General features: G+C 48.2%; 1 protein-coding gene across 6 annotated transcripts in view; it reads left to right on the top strand.

The window, feature by feature from the left end:
* Ezh1 (enhancer of zeste 1 polycomb repressive complex 2 subunit) overlaps positions 1 to 15977 on the top strand; it is a 34392-nt gene extending 18415 nt beyond the window's left edge. For all 6 annotated transcript variants that reach the window (XM_021176027.1, XM_021176028.1, XM_029483671.1 and 3 more), the window contains exons 9-21: positions 591 to 754; positions 1448 to 1539; positions 4032 to 4212; positions 4523 to 4719; positions 6210 to 6301; positions 7130 to 7170; positions 7737 to 7862; positions 11360 to 11538; positions 12058 to 12153; positions 12488 to 12569; positions 13234 to 13314; positions 13737 to 13821; positions 14041 to 15977. In XM_021176027.1, coding sequence (XP_021031686.1) covers positions 591 to 754; positions 1448 to 1539; positions 4032 to 4212; positions 4523 to 4719; positions 6210 to 6301; positions 7130 to 7170; positions 7737 to 7862; positions 11360 to 11538; positions 12058 to 12153; positions 12488 to 12569; positions 13234 to 13314; positions 13737 to 13821; positions 14041 to 14101 — 1477 coding nt within the window. In that variant the 3' untranslated portion in view covers positions 14102 to 15977. The remainder of the gene's footprint in view (positions 1 to 590; positions 755 to 1447; positions 1540 to 4031; positions 4213 to 4522; positions 4720 to 6209; positions 6302 to 7129; positions 7171 to 7736; positions 7863 to 11359; positions 11539 to 12057; positions 12154 to 12487; positions 12570 to 13233; positions 13315 to 13736; positions 13822 to 14040) is intronic.
* Positions 15978 to 16338: the final 361 nt, after the last annotated feature.

The following is a 16338-nucleotide window of genomic DNA, read 5'->3' as shown; positions in this document are numbered from 1 at the left end:
TCACTCTGTAGACCAGGCTGGCCTCGAACTCAGAAATCCGCCTGCCTCTGCCTCCCAAGTGCTGGGATTAAAGGCGTGCGCCACCACACCCGGCCTGTGAACAGATTTTTTTTTTTATCAGAGCTGAGGGAGCTGAGGACCGAACCCAGGGCCTTGTGCTTGCTAGGCAGGCGCTCTACCGCTGAGCTAAATCCCCAATCCCCCGTGAACAGATTCTTACCCAAGGCCATGTTTTGTTGTGTGCCCTGGTTTGCTTACACTTCTGACTTTCTTACCTAGTTACCTCTGAATGTCCCTTGTCATATTAGGGATCATTCTGTGCGCTGCTTTTGAGGACGTCTGGGAAGAAAACTTGCTCTACCTTCTGGGTAGTTACAGCAGCACTGAACTTAGCAAGCCGTCTGCTCCGTACTTTGATACTTATGCCCAGCCCTGCAGAATTGCGATGGCATGTCCACTTAGTTGCTTACCATCTCCTGACCCACCAAGCCTATAAAGGCCACCTATCCTCCCTTGGCACCCCATGCTTGGATGGCAGTTCCCTGGCTACAGTGGAGAGTTTCCTAAAGAGGAATTCTCTTTTCTTACAGGTATCGAGAGCTGACAGAGATGTCAGACCCCAATGCACTTCCCCCTCAGTGCACACCCAACATTGATGGCCCCAACGCCAAGTCAGTGCAGCGGGAGCAGTCTCTGCACTCTTTCCACACCCTTTTCTGCCGGCGCTGTTTTAAATATGACTGCTTCCTTCACCGTGAGTGGGGCTGCTCTGAGGGAAGTGCTTCGCTCCCCGACACTCCACCCCAGCCTAGCTCCTTCCCTGTGTTTTGCTTTACTGTGTGGCATTCCCAGCTCCTGCTCCCACAAGGGATTCACGAAAGCCCAGTTGTTTTTATTTGCTCAGTGATACTGTGATAGGTACAACCTAATTAAGCACTGTGGTTGTCTTCTCTTGGCGCCTGCTACCTTTGAAAGGATTATATAGATATCTACAATCTAGATTTTCAATACCTTGGAGGTCACCTTTTAAATGGATTTTTAAAAAAGATTTATTTATATATATGACTACACTATACAAATGGTTGTGAGCTTTCATGTGGTTGTTGGGAATTGAATTTTTTAGGACCTCTGCTCACTCCAGTCAACTCCGCTTGCTCAGTCCCTGCTCGCTCTGGCCCAAGGATTTATTTGTTATTATACATAAGTACACTGTAGCTATTTTCAGACGTGCCAGAAGAGTTCATTAGACCTCATTATGGGTGGTTGTGAGCCATCATGTGGTTGCTGGGATTTGGACTCAGGACCTTCAGAAGAGCAGTCAGTGCTCTTAGCCACTAAGCTATCTCTCCAGCTCTTAAATGGAATTAACACCTGCCATAGCTCCTTAACTCAGTTTTCTTGTCAAAAGGATAGAGCCTTGGAAACACTGCAGCCTTTTGTTTTCCAGCTTTCCATGCCACCCCTAATGTATATAAGCGCAAGAACAAGGAAATCAAGATTGAGCCAGAACCGTGTGGCACCGACTGCTTCCTTTTGCTGGTAGGTTTTTAAGCTCTCTGTCTTTGTTAACTCTGTTTAAAGTTGAGGAGGAAATGGTCCTAGAATTTTCTGTGTCTGGGAACACAACACTGCAGAGGTTCTCCAGACATGGTAGAGTGGATTTAGTCTTTTGGGGTGATGGGGTAAGATCTGATGAACATTAGTAAAGGATTTTCTGCTCTAAATATCACTTGAGAGTCTTGAGGCTGTTGTTGTACTCAGAGCACAGAGGGCTGTGCCTCTGTATTAGTGGTGGAGTACTTGGGCTTGGCCCCAGCACCATCCAAGAGAAAATACAGAGCAAAGTGTGCTGTCATTGTGCTGTCTTCTACACAAAAGCCAGTGCTCTGAAGACAAGAAAGTTGGTGGGAAGATTGTTTTTATTCAACAGCTGGCTGCCATCCTAAGGATATTGGTGGTGGTGGTGGGGTACCGTAAGATCCCTTCTCAATGGGTGTGAGAGCTCATGCCTTTAATTCGAGCACTCAGGAGACAGGCATGTGGATCTCTGAGTTAGAGGCTAACCTGGTCTATGGAGTAAGTTCTAAGATAGCCAGGACTACACAGAGAAACACTATCTTGAAAAACTCGGGGAAAAAAAATCTCAGAGAACTCAGGAACACGGGGCTTCTAGGGAGAAACAGAAGGAACAGGTCTTCATCCTTCAGAGACAGTTTTCCTTCTGTTCTCTGACTGGCATATCTCAGTGGTCCTCAGCCTCCTCTGTAATCCATACAGTTAGTTACTAAGGCAGTTATATGACTTCAAACCTTCAGAGGAACCCCATGGTCTCTGAGCTGATGCACAGTGCCAAACCATAAGGACTTCATATGTCCTCATTATCTGGTATTCTGCATTCTGTACGTGCAAAGAAAGATTAGTTAACTCTTAATATCTAAGTATTGGGTGCAACTTCTCATTAGGATTTAGAATTGGGCAAAGGAGGGTGACTTAATTGTAGGTGGCAAAGAGAAAGGGAAATTAAAGGAACTCCCCAGGACAACTGCTAGGGGGCCACCATTCACTTTGCTGCCAGCCCTTCATTCTTCTGACTCCTCAGTGCTAAATGGGAGAAAAGATGGAGGATTGGGGAACAGAAGGCTTTGATGTGGTGAAGTATGTGATCCTTTGCTGAAAGGGTAGTCAGAACATCAGCCATGTGTATAATTTAATACCTTCAATCCTGAGGAGGGGCCCATTGTTGTTGATATTAGGAGTGTTTGTTCTGATTATCTGAGAAGTGAACATAAAAGCCTTGTTTTTTCTTTTATAACTGACTGTCCAAAGGCCAGTATTCTGAGAAGATAGAGATGGGGCTTCTGCCTGAGAGCCTCATCTCAGGACACTTAGAAAGCAGGAGCAGGAGGCGGGATGGGAGTGCTGTGTGTGCTGAGTGAGATGTTGGTCATCTGGGGCACGTGTCCTTTTCTCGCTGACTGGTGCATATCAGTGGATCTTAATCTTCTGAGGCTGTTGTTTGTGGGCAGACACATTTTAATCATTTCTTTTGAGCATTGGGTGAGGTGTGTAATAGCATTTGTATAGAGGTCAGAGGACAACTTTTCTTTTTGGGGTTTTTTTTTTTTTTTTTGGTTTTTTGAGACAGGGTTTCTCTGTGTAGCCCTGGCTGTCCTGGCACTCACTTTGTAGACCAGGCTGGCCTCGAACTCAGAAATCTGCCTGCCTCTGCCTCCCAAGTGCTGGGATTAAAGGCGTGTGCCACCACGCCCAGCTTTATTTTTGTTTTTCTTTACGGATAGTGTCTTTATGGATAGTGTCATAACAAGATGTCTGGCCCCACCAAAGCAAGCCGTCAGAATGGTAACCAAGATCTCAGTTGTTCTTATAAAAAGCTTCAGAAGAAAGCAAAAGACTGAAGAGAAGCCAGTGTTTATAGTTTCTTTAAGTTGTTTTCTTTTTTTTTTTTACATTGCTGAGAGTTTAATTTACAGTCACAGAGTCACAGGCATGTTAGGCAGGCGCTCTAACACTGAGCTATTCTCAGCTTACTCACTTGTTAATAAGAACCTTTTGTTTTCAGACTACTAGCCTGAAATACAGTTCAGGCTCAAGATCCTGGTTCAGCCTCATGTGTTAACTGAAATGGAGGCTTCATAGTCATGTGTGAGGAAAGTGGCGTAGGGAAAGGAGCCCTGACTCAAGTCCACTCTGGAACATTGAGCTACAGTCTCTGAAGCCAGTTCCATCCCCTCTAACCCTTGGTTCATATGCAGGGGATGTTCTCAAATCCCAGATGGGTAACACATGAAAGAATTTCAGATGCTTCTCAAAGCTGAAGATGCCTAGATTTTGGGACACTTTTTCTGTGAAAAGAGATGTTTCCATGTTTTGGGGAATGTTTAACCACTGTCATAATATGGTCACACTTGCATAGTACAGATGAAAACAAAGCATCCTTGTACAAAGCTTTATAACGGTGTCATCAACTCAGAGACACTGCCTGTTTCTTCTCTGTACTGTGCTCACCACAGGAAGGAGCAAAGGAGTACGCGATGCTGCATAACCCTCGGTCCAAGTGCTCGGGGCGCCGCCGCCGAAGGCACCCAGTGGTCAGTGCTTCCTGTTCCAATGCATCAGCTTCTGCTATGGCTGAAACTAAAGAAGGAGACAGTGATAGAGACACTGGCAATGACTGGGCCTCCAGTTCTTCAGGTAAACAGAAAACGCCCAGCTCCTCACCTCTTATATTTATAACTTTTAAAAACTTAATTTTTTTCTACCGATTTACCTGTAAGCAATGAAAGTGAGGCAGACACATGCACGCATGCACGCACGCAGGAACTATGTAGACCAAGCTAACCTCAAACTTGTCCTGATCCTGCTGACTCTGTTTACAGAATTACAGGAGTGTGCCTTGCACAGCTAACATTTCCATTCCTAAATGTTCTCCTTTTCATATCAGAATGACATAGGGGCACTAGCAAACTGCACTCCCCACGTTTGTGTTTTCTCCCTTGCTCAGAGGCTAACTCTCGCTGTCAGACCCCCACGAAACAGAAAGCCAGTCCAGCCCCAGCTCAGCTCTGTGTTGTGGAAGCCCCCTCAGAGCCGGTGGAATGGACCGGAGCCGAAGAATCTCTTTTCCGAGTCTTCCACGGCACCTATTTCAACAACTTCTGCTCAATAGCCAGGCTTCTGGGGACAAAGACGTGCAAGCAGGTACTTGCTGAGGGCGGCAGGCGGGCGCGGCTCTCCTCAGTGCTCATCTCCTCTCCTGGCTCAGCAGGGTGCGTCCAGACATCTGTGTGTGTGTCTGCACGTGCACGTGCTTGAGACAGACAGACAGACAGGCAGGCGGGGCGGGGGGTAGAGATTTTTTTCTTTGAGATAGGTCTGGCTGGCCTAGAATAGATCTCACTATGTAGATTAGGTTGACATTGAACTCACAGAGATCCTCCTACTTCCCAGATGCTGATATTAAAGGTGTGTATGCCGCCATGTCCAGCCCTTCTGCACATTCTGTATTCCAAGTTTCCTATCACTAGGTTTCCTTTTCTTTTCTTTTCTTTTCTTTTCTTCCCAGGACAGTGTTTCTCTGTCTAAAGGGGTTGGGAGTCTGTGTCATGCCCCTTCCTGTGACTGCTCAGGAGGATTACCAGTGGAAGGGGTTTGCACTTTCATTCCAGAGCCCACATCTGTTTCCTTGCAACACAGATCCTTCTTTATTGTATTATTTTTATTTCTGTGTGTGGTGTGTAAGTGTGCGTGTGCCATAGCATCTCTGTGGAGGGCAGAGAACAACTCTTGGGTATTGGTCCTTTCCTTAAGCAGTAGGAGCTGTGGGATAAACTCAGGTCATCAGGGTTGCCGGGTGCTTTTCCCTGCTCAGCCGTTACATTGCCAGCCACAGCACAGGTTCTCCAACCTAAAAGTCTATAGAGTTACATGTGATTTTTTTTTTAAGGCAGCTGGGCATGGTGGTGCACACCTTTAATCCCCAGCACTTGGAAGGCAGAGGCAGGCAGTACGCTGAGTTCCAGGCCAACCTAGTCTATAGAGCTAGTTCTGGAACTACTTTATAAACTATATAGTTGGCTATATAGTTCCAGGGCTACACAGAAAACCCTATTTTGAAAACCATACATACATACAAACAAACAAATAAATGTTTTCCTGATACTATCTATAGTTTTTTGCAGGATATCAGAAGTTTCCATAGCCAAGAAGGGAATAAAGAAAAAGAGGGAGGGAACATGAAAAATGAATGTTATAAAGGAAGAAGCACGGAGAAGAGGAGCCAGCTCTCCCTAAATGCTTCCCTGATGGACAGCCAGGCTCTGGTACCTTTCTACCAAAAGAGGGAGCTAGTGCTTAGCCCAGGGTCACCGTTCCCATCAGGCCTCACTCAGCACCTGCAGTTTTCTTTCTAAAAAGGCAGAGCCACTCAGGCAGTTCACCGAAGCTTGAGAAGCGGTAGATGAAAGCCAGGATGATGTATGGCAGTGCCAGCTTGGTAGCTCTGCCTCCTGGGTCTAAGTAAATCTTCAGTGCCAGTGTCCTCCTCCCCAGCCACATCCTGTCTCTACTAAAAAGGTGCCCCGTTAGCGCTTGCAAATTCCAGATTCTTAACAAGCCCAGCACCTGGCCCAGTCACTTGCCTATTCACCTCATCCCAGAGATGTGACAGGCCCTATTCACTTCTCTTCCAGGTCTTTCAGTTTGCAGTCAAAGAATCACTTATCCTAAAGCTACCAACAGATGAGCTCATGAACCCTGCACAGAAGAAGAAAAGAAAACACAGGCAAGGATTAGACAAAGGACTCTTAAGGCTCCTCAGGTTATCTGTGCTCTGACCTCCTTGGGGACACCCCTTGCCTGCCCACTTGGTCACTCACTGCACTGGGCAGAACCAGCCCATCTTATTGGGACACTTAGATGAGAGCCTCTGTCTTCAGAACTCCCTCAAAACCTGTGACTAGGTCCAGCTCTTCCCTGTGCCCACACTGAGGATATGGCTGGCCTCTGCCTCTGCACTAAGATTACTTCCCCATTCTTGGGTGTTGACCATCTTCCCCACTCTGCAGAGTTTGTTCCTTTGCTTTATAGTGTTGTTTTTCAGAGTTACATAGTGCTGTTTATTGGTTGGAAGTTGGGAAAGAAAAATAGCTGAGTGTGGTTATATACTTTTAATCCCCAAACTGAGAGGTAGATGGGTCTCTGTTCAAGGCTAGCCTGGTCTACATAGATAGTGTCAGGTCAACCAGAAGTACATGGTGAGACCCTGTCTAAAAGATAACAAGCATCACTCTAATGGCCAGGTGGCAAGTAAAGGAGGTGGCTCTAGCTCTAGCTACGAAGGAATTCCCTTATTCTCTTCTCCTGTCAGCCTCTTCACTGTGGGCTTTTCCTCCTACCATCTTGGAGTTCTGCCGGGCAAGAGGGAGAAGCAGTAATGTGAGACAGCTTTGTGACTTTGACTTGTCTGGGTTTTTGTTATTTTGGTGTTGTGGGAGGAGGAGCCTCCTGCTAAAGAACTCAGAAAGAGCGCCTTACAGTGGTCCAGCTAGGCACTGTCATGTGTCTTCAGAGGACCACAACTCAGACCTATTCTTCTTTCTTTTTCTCCTAGGTTGTGGGCTGCACACTGCAGGAAAATTCAGCTGAAGAAAGGTAAGTTCAGTAGAAAAAAGGTGGGGGGTAGATCAGAGTGGAGTGCATGCTTAGCGTGTTCAAGGTCACGGGCTCCATCTTAGGCGCCTTGCTCATAGAAACACACACATACACACACACCCTGAGTTCAGATTAAGGCCTCACCCTGTGGTTATCACCCTGCTGCACCTATAGCTCTCTTGTTGGCCCTAGCTGCTTCTACAGATTGCAGATTTCTTTGCAGCATCATCAGGGCTGAGCCAATGACTACAGCCGAGATGCTGTCTCAGAAGATAAACTTAAAGTCTTGTGGTCTCTTGAGTTTCCTAGTGTGCTGTTTGCCAGTTCCAGACCTCTTTTCATGTTTAGAGTCGTTGCCTTGTTATCTAGGGCCATCTCTACACCCTACCCACATAGCAGATACTCTGTTGTTTATGCACAGGGGTCAGATACATTATCAAGTGCCGAGTGTGGCCAGGGTCATGGTTGGGACAAGCCTTCTTTGACATGAGACACTGGAACATTTGGGGGATAGGGCATCAAGGTAGCCTGGTTGCAACAACGTCCTGCTCTCTTCTCTTTTTTAGATAACAATTCTACACAAGTGTATAACTACCAACCGTGTGACCACCCAGACCGTCCCTGTGACAGCACATGCCCCTGCATCATGACCCAGAACTTTTGTGAAAAGTTCTGCCAGTGCAGCCCAGACTGTAAGAACACCCTGCTTTCACCATCGTCTACCCAAGTGGTTGGTCTTGGAGTGCCCAGACTCTGTTCTCCTGCCCCTTAGCTGCCTGTAGACTTTAATGTCCCTTTGCTGTGCTGCAGGCATCCTACAGGGAAGAAAGGTGTGATCTCCCATGCTGTGGGGGTTGGTCTGTTCTATTTTCTGATTTTTAATTTTAAAACTTCATTATTTTATGTATATCAGTGTTTTCCCTGCATGTATGTCTGTATTGTGGGGCATGCCTGTTGTCCAAGAAGGTCAGAAGAGGGAATAAGATCCCCTGGTACTGGAGTTAGACAGTTGTGAGCCATCATGTGGGTGCTGGGAGTCAATCTCAGGTCCTCTGGAAGAGCAGCCATTGCTCCTAGCTGCTGAGCCGTCTCTTCAATCCCTGTTCTACCCCCAACTCCTGAGGTCACAAAGTCTCAAACACTAAACACTGGGTGGTGGTGGTTAGCACTCCAGAGGCAGAGGTAGGTGACCCTCCCAAGTTTGAGGTCAGCCTGGTCTACAGAGTGAGTTTGAGTTCCAGGACAACAGGGCTGCATAGAAAAGCCCTGTCTCAAAACACGTCCCCCCACCACCAAAAAAACGTCTTTTCTCTCCCTCCCATCTCCTGCCTTCTTCTTCCTCCCCACCCACTCTGTATTTTCAAGCAATTTTCCTTTTTCCAACTCATAGGTAGCTGAGATTACAGGTGTGTACCATCTTTCCTAGCTGTGAAAGTACGGTTTAAGCCTTCAGGGTGGGGTTCAGGAAGCAGGAACTAGACATGACGCTTCTCCATCTTGTTGGCAGGAGAGCTGGGAAGTGGGAGCCTCTGCACTCAGGGGCACCATCCTCATCACGATGGTGGGTGTGCAAGTGTAGAGCCCGGGAGATGGCTCAGTGGTTAACACCACTTCCTGCTCTTCTGGAAGGCCTGAGTTTGGTTCCCAGTCCCCATGTCAGGCAGGTTACAGCCACCTGTGATTCTGGCTCCAGGAGATCTGACACCTTCTGTCCTTGGATATCCACGCACACTTAACATACACATACACATAAATAAAAATAAAAATAAAAGTGAACAAAAAAGTTACATGGGTTGAGTGTGGTAGTGTGTAACTGTAATTAGGTCTGGACCTCCACCGAGGGAGTCTGAGGCAGGAGGATCAGTGTTCAAGGCCAACCTGTGCTACTAAGGAAACTATATCTTAACACCTACCACCTCTAGATTTGTTCAGGTACAGGAGCACTTACAGAGCTGGTTATAGAACCAGCTCTAGCACTGGGAGAATGACGCAGGCCTTGTACCCAGGTTAAACCCCGCCCCAAAAGAGAGAACAGGAGAGGGAGGGAGATGGGAAAGGGGAGAAGAAAAAGGAGAACAGCCGAGGCCGTTCTTCAGGAAAAGGCAATAAAATGAATTTGCCAGGAAGCCTTGGTTAGATCCTGGAACCACGTGAGGAAAGGAAAGAACAGATTCCTGTGCTGTCCTCTTAGCTCCACCCACGTGCACACACCTATTGAGTATGTAATTAAAGGGAAACATGCACAGACCTCGGGGATGACCTTGACCTCCCACTCCTCTCACCCCTACCTCCTGGATGCTGGGATTACAGGTGTGCGCCATCACACTGGACCCATACAGGATCTTTATGTCCACAGTAACTGCAGAGTGACTACTAGACTAGCTGGTGAAGCTATGACCTGCCCTTGCTATGCTTTGTCTGTATACTAACCCTGGCTGAAGTTCTTTTAGAACTCTTTCTTTTCCCCCAGCATATATTAAGTAAGCTGGATAAAGAACATTGATTTCAATATTTTCATATTAGCTGCAGTTTATTTTGTTGTTGTAGTTTGTTTTGTTTGATTTGTTTTGGGTTTTTTGTTTGTTTGTTTGTTTTTTGTTTTTTGTTTTTCGAGACAGGGTTTCTTTGTATAGTCCTGGCTGATCCTGGAACTCACTCTGTAGACCAGGCTGGCCTCGAACTCAGAAATCCACCTGCCTCTGCCTCCCAAGTGCTGGGATTAAAGGCATGCGCCACCACACCCAGCTTTTGTTTTGTTTTGAGACAGGATCTTAGTATGCAGTCCTGGATGGCCTCAGACTCGCAGAGATCTACCTGTCTCTGTCTCCTGAGTGGTAGGATTAAAGGCATGCACCTACATACTCAGCTGAAGAGCTTTTGAATATCTGATAGGAGGGGCTGGGGTATGTGCATACTGTTCTTATGGGACCCTAGATTGTTCCCAGCACCCACATCAGGCAGCTTACGAGGAAGTGTAACTAGCTCTGAGGGTTCTAATGCCACCTTTTGGCCTCCAAGGGCTTTTGCACTCAGGTATACATACTCACCCAAAATTAAGAATAAATGTGTAGGGAGCTAGAGAGACAGCTCAGTGGTTAAAAGCAGAGAGCGTGGGTTCTGTTCCCAGCACCCTCATAACCAGCTATAACTCCACTCACAGAGTCTGCTGCTTTCCTCTGGCCTCTGTGGTGACTCAAGCATGTGTTTCACATGGATACGTGGGCACACACATCAAATAAAAATACATACTTACTATTTACATGGGTGTGCACATATCTGGTAGGAGACAGGGTAGGAGGTGTCAGCAGAAAAATAGTTCTCCACTTCTTACCCACCTTAACCTTTCCTCATTTTTCCTGCTTGTGGCCAAGCAATAGATGGCAGCCTCTGGGTTTGCAGAGGGCAGTACCCAGGCCTCTGTGCTGTGATTGTCACCTGACAAAGAACAGATAGTGATCTTAGCCACAGTAGATAAGAGCTAGTGCTGCTGAGCTGTGGGCAGCGAGGACCGCATAGAGCGGATGCTGCGTTCGTTTCAGAAGATGGTGCTTGTTTTGATGAGGAGGCTTTACTGTGAAAAGCACTGATTTCATTTTCTTTTGGGTTCTTTCCACCTCAATTCCAAATTCTGTCAACAAGGACGAGAGGGGGACCCTGTTAGGAAATCTCCAGGTGACGCTTAGTAGTCACACCTGCCTTTTTGTCTGTTGGGAATTAGTTCGTAGTGTGTGTGTCTCTGTGTAAGCACACGCGTGCCTGTGTGTGTGGCCAGAGGTTAACCTTGGGTGTCATTCGTGAGGAAGCACCTACCTTGTTTTTCTAGGTGGGATCTCTCGCTGCAGCTCAGGGCTTGCTCACTAGCTAGGTTGTGTGGTGAGCGAGAGCCAGGAATCCACCCGTCTGCACTTTCCCTGCACTGGGGTTCTAAGCACATAGGTGGTTCCAGGCCTGACATTTGTATATATTAGTTTCTCATGTTTACATGGTGAGTGCTTTAACAACTGAGCCATGTCCTGAGCCCTAACGGAGGCACTTCCTTGTCTTAAGGGAAAAGCCAGATGTTCAGGGGAAGGAACCTTCTGCCTGTTGTACCAAGAGTCCTTGGACATGTCACATTCACTTCTCTGCTCTCCCCGAGTCTGACCTGCATGAGTGCCCGCTTCCTAACCATCCCAATCTCCCCACTCAGGCCAGAATCGTTTTCCTGGTTGTCGCTGTAAGACTCAGTGCAATACCAAGCAATGTCCATGCTACTTGGCAGTTCGTGAGTGTGACCCTGACTTGTGCCTCACCTGTGGGGCCTCAGAGCACTGGGACTGTAAGGTGGTGTCTTGCAAAAACTGCAGCATCCAGCGTGGCCTCAAAAAGGTGAGGTCTTTTCTTGGGTCAAGATGACAGTGGGAAAGAGGAAATGTTACCAGGTGTCATTGTTCCTTTGGCTCCTCAGAGGGGTTGTATGTAAAAGTGCTTGACAGATCTTGTCAGTGGTCGAAGTAATCTAATTTTCCATTCTACTAAAAGGAGCAGAGGGGTATAGACCATTCTGTTCCCCTGTGGTGTTGGGTTGAAGCCCACGTCTCTGCACATGAGAGACAAGCACTTTCCCTCCGGGCTCCCAGCCCCAGAGTTGCCCCTTCTACTGCCTACGCTATGGTGTATGCCCAGACTCAGCCCCCGGGGGTCCACAAGGAAGAGGAAGGAAATATCCTGTTTCCTTTACCATTTCCAGGTTTTGTTCCTACCCCTCAAGAGTGAAATGGTTTGGACCTCTTCTGTTTTCAGGTTCCCCTGACAGTTGGTAGTTCTTTCCACCTGCCCCCGTCCCACACGTGCACATGAAGCACTCACACCCGCCCGCCATCTAAGGCTTGCCTCCCTCTCCCCCAGCACCTGCTGCTGGCCCCTTCCGATGTGGCCGGATGGGGCACCTTCATCAAGGAGTCTGTGCAGAAGAATGAATTCATTTCTGAATATTGTGGTGAGGTGAGTGTTCCAGGTTCAGCCCGTGTTCTTACTGGGAAGATACTGACAAGAAACTCTCCGACTTTCTGTGGGTTAGGCTTCTGTGAACTCATCTCTAAATAACTCAGCCCAGTTTTCATGTGGCCTCTCAGGGGATCCCACAGAACTGTTTGCAATCCTGAAACAAACCACTGTTTGTCAAGTGTTGGTGTCTTGCTCTCTCTAGCCTTCACCCTGGTCAGCTTTGGTGGAGAGTCTAGCAGAGTCTTGCTCTCCTGCACTGCCCCTTCCCAGGTAGGACAGTGTCAGACCTCGAGCAGGTGAGACATCCACTTCTTCCTGTTTACTCCTCCAGCTCATCTCTCAGGATGAGGCTGATCGGCGAGGGAAGGTCTATGATAAATACATGTCCAGCTTCCTCTTCAACCTCAACAATGGTATGGCATGGCCTTCTGTACCTAGGTGATCATGTGCAAGTCTTTACACTAAGCAGCCTTGGCTGTGATCCAGGTTCCAATCAGCACTGACTCGACCGATTCTTAAAGCAGAGTGCTAAGCTGAGCTGGGAAGCCTCCTGGGCTCTGCTTCATTTCTGAGGTGTGTTAGGAATGGGAACATGGGCACTTGCACTTGAGAAGCTACCCTAACCAATAGGTGGGAGGAGATCCAAAATTCAGAGGGAGGACTCCCAGGGGATGCTCTCTCATGAGGAAGCAGGCTGCACTTTCACATATTCTGTTACTATTCTGGGCTTCACGTTCCCATTAGATTAAATTGTTTCTGTTACCTCTTAACTGATCCTAAACTAGAGCTACAGAATGGGGGATTGAAGCTAGGCACATTTCTGATGCCTGTAATCCCAGCATTTGACAGGCTAGAACAAGAGAGCTACCACATATTTGAGGCCAGCCTGAACTACAGGAGATCCTGTCTTCAACAAACAAAAATGGGCACAGTGGTACAGTCCTGAAGTCATAGCACTGGGCATGAGGGTTACAGTAAGTTCTGGGCCATCCTGGACCACAGAGCTAGACCTTGTACCCCCCCAAAGTATAGTTTTCCTTGGGACACTCATGATTTTCTTTGATTTATGTCATGTAGATTTTGTAGTGGATGCTACCCGGAAAGGAAACAAAATTCGCTTTGCAAACCATTCAGTGAACCCCAACTGTTATGCCAAAGGTGAGTGAGTCTTGAGGAGCCTAGGAAGTGGGAGGGCTGAATGAACTGCTCGTGGCTGTGATTCTTATCTGTCACTCAGCTCCTTTCATGGCTGAGTTACTGTTTTCCAAGGAGACTCTTGATGACTATCTGCCATCATTTTAGGCCTCTCCTTTCATACTCGGCCTTTTCCACTGACTACATTAAAAATGCCTTCCCACAACCATGATTTAAAGGTCACCATTTCCCCAAACTCACTGCTGCAATAGCAGGTCAAAAGCAGAGAGATAAGTGTCTGCCTTCATGATTACATTCAATTCCCATTTGATCTTATTGGGAATTTGGAGAAAACCAGCCCAGAATTCTCGTGAGCGGAGGCTTGCAGTGTGGAGTGCCTAGGAAGGCTTGGACGCTAGCCTAGGTGTGTCCTCTCCTCTCTGCAGTGGTTATGGTGAATGGAGATCACCGCATTGGGATCTTTGCCAAGAGAGCAATTCAGGCTGGTGAAGAGCTCTTCTTTGATTATAGGTGAGGTGGTTGGGAAGGAGGCAGGAGAGACTGTTGGAATTGCTGTGGGACTTAGAGCCGCTAAGGCAGGTGGGAGAGAGGGTCTGTAGTTGCCATTGCTTGCTTCAGAACTGGGAACATTCCAAATGGCTGCTGGAAATCGGGGGGAAGGGAAGCAGGAGGGGACCCCATCTTGTCAACCACAGAGTAACCTGGTTCCTCCTCCCTGCCCTGAGATAGGTACAGCCAAGCTGATGCCCTCAAGTATGTGGGCATCGAGAGGGAAACGGACGTCTTCTAGCCCTCTGGGCCCCGTGCCAGTGCTGTGGTGGCAGCGCTGTCATGGCTTCAGGCACACACCACTGCTGCTCCAGCTCCTGCAATGTCTTCCATGCTGAGAAACCCACCCACCCTGCATAACTAGGCCTCACTTTATTCCAAGGGGACACACTGCCTCAGTGAGAGGGGAAACAGAGGCGGTGAAGACCTGGTCTCCCAGGAGAGTTGAGATGTAAGAAGCTGCACTCCCATGCCAGGAGGAGGAGATGGTGGGCGTGGGATGATGTCAGTGCTTGAGTTTTCCTCAGCTGCCAAGCTGGGGGCCCTCAGGAACCAACCAGTGCTACCATTTTAGCTTTCTTGATCAAGAGTTCCATGTCACTGACTGTGCTCAGGGTTAAAGGTGAGCCTGGCAAGCATTGCAGACAGAACTCAAAGGGAGATGCGTCTCCATGACATCAAAGCAGGAATTTAAGGATGCAGGAAGGAAAACCAGGTTCTTTCATCCTGTGAACATAGAGCCAGCTAGACCCTTGGGAAAAGCCTACCCTGTAGGTTACAGGGGTGGCAGGGCGGTTTTCAGGCTCCCAGGAGCATGTGCCAGTGAGCCACTCCTTCCACAGTTCTGGCTCAGTGGCAACGTGCCTAAGCTGCAGCTATGCCTGGTTGGGAGTGAGTACTCGGGGTCAGTGAAGCTGCAGCTGTCCCTACCCTCCATTCCTCAGCGGCTTGTCCATGGAGCAGCTTGCTGCTTTCTTTAGGGTAGCTGGGCCTGGTCTAGGCTAGAGGGAGATGTTGCTGGTCTGGTTTCCTCCCTGTCTGTAGTACCTGCTGCTGGTTGTGTCTGTGGGTGTGTGGGGTGCCAGTGCACATTTAGGAGTGTGTCACAGTGCAGGGTAGACTGCCAGGCAGACCACTATTCTCTGGGATTCATAGAGAACAAAGCACTTTAACTCTCTTTTAGAAGGTTTATAGATTGGAGTGGAGTTTGAACCAAGTCACTGCCCAGATCCCACTTCTGAAGGAGGAAGAGGAGAGTGGAGGATCCTGCAGTTTAATACCATCTTCTGAGAGGCAGGAGGAGCTGGCTTGACACAAAAACAAAAACTAGTCAGCATGGCTACCTTGTGTCTGGTGTGCTGAGAACAGGGGCATGTGCTGGAAGGGGCTTGGGTAGATACAGACTGCCCTAGAGTGTTAGAATGGGGCACAAGCTTCTTGCTTCCTGAAGAACCAGAGCTCCTGTGGTCCTTGCTAACCATTCCCTTCTCCCACCAAAGAAACCAGACTCCCTTCTACCAAACTGCCTCTTAGAGATTTGCATGGGACATGCATGCTTGTGCACATACTCCTTCACTACACTGGCAGGTCCATGTGTACCTCACACTCAGCACACTCTACAGCTCCTCTCCCCATACCCCAACTTGGCCAGTCCTCACCCAGTTCTGAAACTGACATCTGCTGGGGGTTTATATCTATTGTGTGTATCAGGGATACCCTCCAGCCTAACGATAGGCTCTGAATTACTCAGGCTCTGGGAAACCAGAGACTGGTGGAGGAGGGGCTGGTCATGAGGAATGCTTTAAAACATGTTGGTTCTAGACTGAGCTCAGCCTTCCCTCAGCAAGCATCACTGGCAGCCCCTCCTTCCGCAGTTCAGGCCAATAATACTCATGCGCTCCAGCCGCCCACTCTTGGTTCCTGCTGTCCTCTATTTTTAATGACGGGTTTCACCCCTCCTCTCCACTTCTGCCCCACGTCATGTGGTAGATAAAGTGAGGTGCTGTGGACTGGTGGGGAACTGGCTGGCGTACATGCGGCTCTATTGCCAGTAAATTTCTTGCACTTTAAAGTCCTGTGGCTTGTGACCTCTTATCTAATAAAGTGTTAAGACTCCATTTTGGCAAGTTGTGTCCTCCGTGCTTGGGCTGGAAGCATAAAAGGTGGTGGCATGGGAGCAGGTTGGGTAGAAGCTTTAGCTCTCTGACCCCCACCATCGTCTGGGAGCGGGGTGGGAGGTAGCCTGACCAGGTGAAGCCCCTGGTAGGTGGAATAGCTTTTGGTTTTTGGAGACACAAGGTTTCTCTGTGTAGCCCTGGCTGCCCTGGAAGTCAGCTCTGTAAACCAGGCTGGCCTTGAACTTAGAGATCCGCCTGCCTCTGCCTACTGAATGCTGGGGTTGAAGGTGTGCACCACCGCTGCCTGGCTTCTATGCATAGGTTTTGAGGACTAGAAATTTCCAAGCTCTCAGAATAGTTC

This window comes from Mus caroli, chromosome 11 (genome assembly GCF_900094665.2).
Source record: "Mus caroli chromosome 11, CAROLI_EIJ_v1.1, whole genome shotgun sequence".
Lineage (NCBI taxonomy): Eukaryota > Metazoa > Chordata > Mammalia > Rodentia > Muridae > Mus > Mus caroli.
This window is presented reverse-complemented; position numbering and strand designations above follow the sequence as displayed.